The sequence below is a fragment of the Nestor notabilis genome, unplaced genomic scaffold (assembly GCF_000696875.1).
Source record: "Nestor notabilis isolate BGI_N333 unplaced genomic scaffold, ASM69687v1 scaffold28575, whole genome shotgun sequence".
Classification (NCBI taxonomy): domain Eukaryota; kingdom Metazoa; phylum Chordata; class Aves; order Psittaciformes; family Psittacidae; genus Nestor; species Nestor notabilis.
The window spans coordinates 1-2,719 of record NW_009928351.1 but is presented as its reverse complement, the minus strand read 5'-3'; the positions used below and the strand labels follow the sequence as shown (position 1 = coordinate 2,719).

At 61.6% G+C, this 2,719-nt stretch overlaps 1 protein-coding gene across 1 annotated transcript; it reads left to right on the top strand.

The window, feature by feature from the left end:
- Positions 1 to 3: 3 nt before the first annotated feature.
- On the top strand, positions 4 to 1,651 carry BYSL (bystin-like; the record flags this gene model as incomplete). The annotated part of the gene is made up of 5 exons (XM_010014467.1): positions 4 to 132; positions 349 to 482; positions 599 to 759; positions 979 to 1,081; positions 1,235 to 1,651. Coding segments are annotated over 5 exons (876 nt in total), but the record flags the coding sequence as incomplete, so codon positions are not given.
- Positions 1,652 to 2,719: the final 1,068 nt, after the last annotated feature.

The following is a 2,719-nucleotide window of genomic DNA, read 5'->3' as shown; positions in this document are numbered from 1 at the left end:
CTGGCGGACATCATCCTGGAGAAGATCACGGAGAAGCAGACGGAGGTGGACACGGCGCTGTCGGAGGGGTCCGGCTGCCCCATGCCCCAGCTTGACCCCCGCGTCCTGGAGGTCTATCGGGGTGTGCGAGAGGTGAGGCCACAGCAGCTCGGCCCCGGGGCCGGCCCCTCTGGGATCACGTAGTGGTGGTCACTGAGCACCCCGACTGGTTCCAAGTGATGGGTCGGGCGCGGGGTTTTTTTTTTGGCTTGTCCTTACTGGAGATGAGCAGCGTTGGCATGGTCGTGAGACAGGTCCTGCTCGTGGTACCCGAATGTCACGGCTTAGTCTTTATCTGTGTCTTTTAAGGTGCTGTCCAAATACAGGAGCGGGAAACTCCCCAAGGCATTTAAAATCATTCCTGCCTTGTCCAACTGGGAGCAGATCCTCTACATCACGGAGCCGGAGGCATGGACAGCGGCTGCCATGTACCAGGCCACCAGGTGAGAGGGTCTCTGGGATGTTTTGCTTGTTTCTTTCCATAGCTGGAACCAGGTTTGCAGAACACGGACCTGTCCCCTGCCTGCTCCATCCTCACTCTGTGCTTTGCTTTTCCCAGGATATTCTCATCCAACCTGAAGGAGAGGATGGCCCAGCGCTTCTACAACCTGGTGCTGCTGCCGCGGGTCAGGGACGACATTGCAGAGTACAAGCGCCTCAACTTTCACCTCTACATGGCTCTGAAGAAGGCTCTGTTCAAGCCAGCAGCCTGGTTCAAAGGTACTTGGGTTCTCTGGGAGGTCGGTGGCAGGTTATGAACTGTCTTGGCTCTGATCTGGGCCTTGTCTGGCAACCTGAAGTTCAGGGCTGGTGGGAGCTGCTGGAGGAGCTATTCTTTCCTGGAGTCAGATGTGTCCCAGGGTGGGAGAAGGGGCATTAACACAGGGTTCTGCCTGTCGTGGTGAAGGACAGGAGCTGCCTGACCCTTCCCTTCCACAGGGATCCTCATCCCGCTGTGCGAGTCGGGGACCTGCACGCTGCGGGAGGCCATCATCATCGGCAGCATCCTCACCAAGTGCTCCATCCCCGTCCTCCACTCCAGGTAAGGTGCTGGGTGGCAAAGCTTCTCCTTAGGGACCTCGGCGCGACACCTCAGGTCTCCCCTTCGGCATCTCGGAGCCGGGGGGAGCTCCCCCCAGGCTTGGGATTCGAGGCTCAGCGTTCCATTTGCCACCTCTGTGCCGTGTCCCCGCAGCGCGGCCATGCTGAAGCTCGCCGAGATGCAGTACAACGGCGCCAACAGCATCTTCCTGCGCCTGCTCATCGACAAGAAGTACGCGCTGCCCTTCCGCGTGGTGGATGCCCTCGTCTTCCACTTCCTGGCCTTCCGCACGGACCAGCGTGTCCTGCCCGTGCTGTGGCACCAGAGCTTCCTGGCCTTGGCCCAGCGCTACAAGGAGGACCTGTCCTCGGAGCAGAAGGAGGCTTTGCTTGAGCTGCTCAAGTTCCACAGCCACCCGCAGATCTCACCGGAGATCCGGAGGGAGCTGATGAACTCCAAGACTCGGGATGTGGAGGAGCAGCAGCCCGCAGCCATGGAGTGAGCAGGGACAAGCGGGGAAAAGGTGGAGCCTGAGTTGCTCCCGGGATGCTGCTGGATGCAGTTGGGAGCTCGGTGTGTGAGTGGAGCCGTGGGGAGCTGGGCAGGAGCATCCAGCCAAGATCCTGCTGCCCCGAGCACTGTGCCCGTGGAGCTGGACCGTGCTCCCTGCGCTGGGCAGAACCTTGTGCCACCAGCACCAGGGAGGGTTTGCCTTGTTCCTGTGCTGGGAAATAAAACCCGGAGCAGTGTCCATGGTTCCGGACCCACGGCTGTATCCTGCGTGGTTTTCCCCTACCCCATCCTGTCCCCAGCAGGTGGCAGAGCAAAGCCACCAACCCCGGGCTCTGCAGAGCTGCAGCTCCAGTCACCGCTGGTGCTGTCCCCAGATCAAGGAGGCAGAAGGGACTCCTGTGCCCTCCTCTTCCCTCCCCAGGCCCTGGCTGCAGGTTGCTCCCTCTGTGCTGCCCTGGGCAGCCCCTGCGTGGTTGGGGGGACAGTGCTGGGCCCCCCAGACTGTTCCCAGAGCCTAAAACCACTCACGGTGGGGAAAAACAGCGTTCCTGTTAGTGCCTGAGGGTTTCCTGAGGGCTTCGCCTTTGAGCCCCCCATCCATGGCCTGCACCTTCCTTTCTGCTGGCTCCATCACCCACTTTTCCTCCCATGTCCCCACGTGCTGCACTTACCCTGGGGAACCACCACCGGTGACACTGCAGGGTTTGTGCATGGCAGGTACCCCAAAACCAGCACAGGCTCCCACAGGCACAACCTGCACCGAGCTTTGCTGCCTCCTGTCGCTGCTCTCCAGCGCTGGTGCCTTGTCCCGTGGCAGCAGCAGCAGCAGCAGCAGCAGCGCGGGGCAGGATGTGACAGGGGCTGGTTGCACCCCGAGCGCCTGCTCCTCGGCTTCCTGAGCCTTATCTCCTTCACAGCAGCCAGAAGCTGATGAGCGGGAGCGATAGCCCCGGGCTCGTGCTGCACATCCAGCGAGTTGTCCCCATCCTGCAGCTGCTGCCTCTCCAGTGCTGCTGGTTCCACATTCACCCACCACCATCCCTGAGCGGCTCCAGGGCCTCATCGAGCACAGCGCATCCCTCCCTGCACCCCAACAGGGCTGGAGCTGCCGGGGGGGGTGTCCTG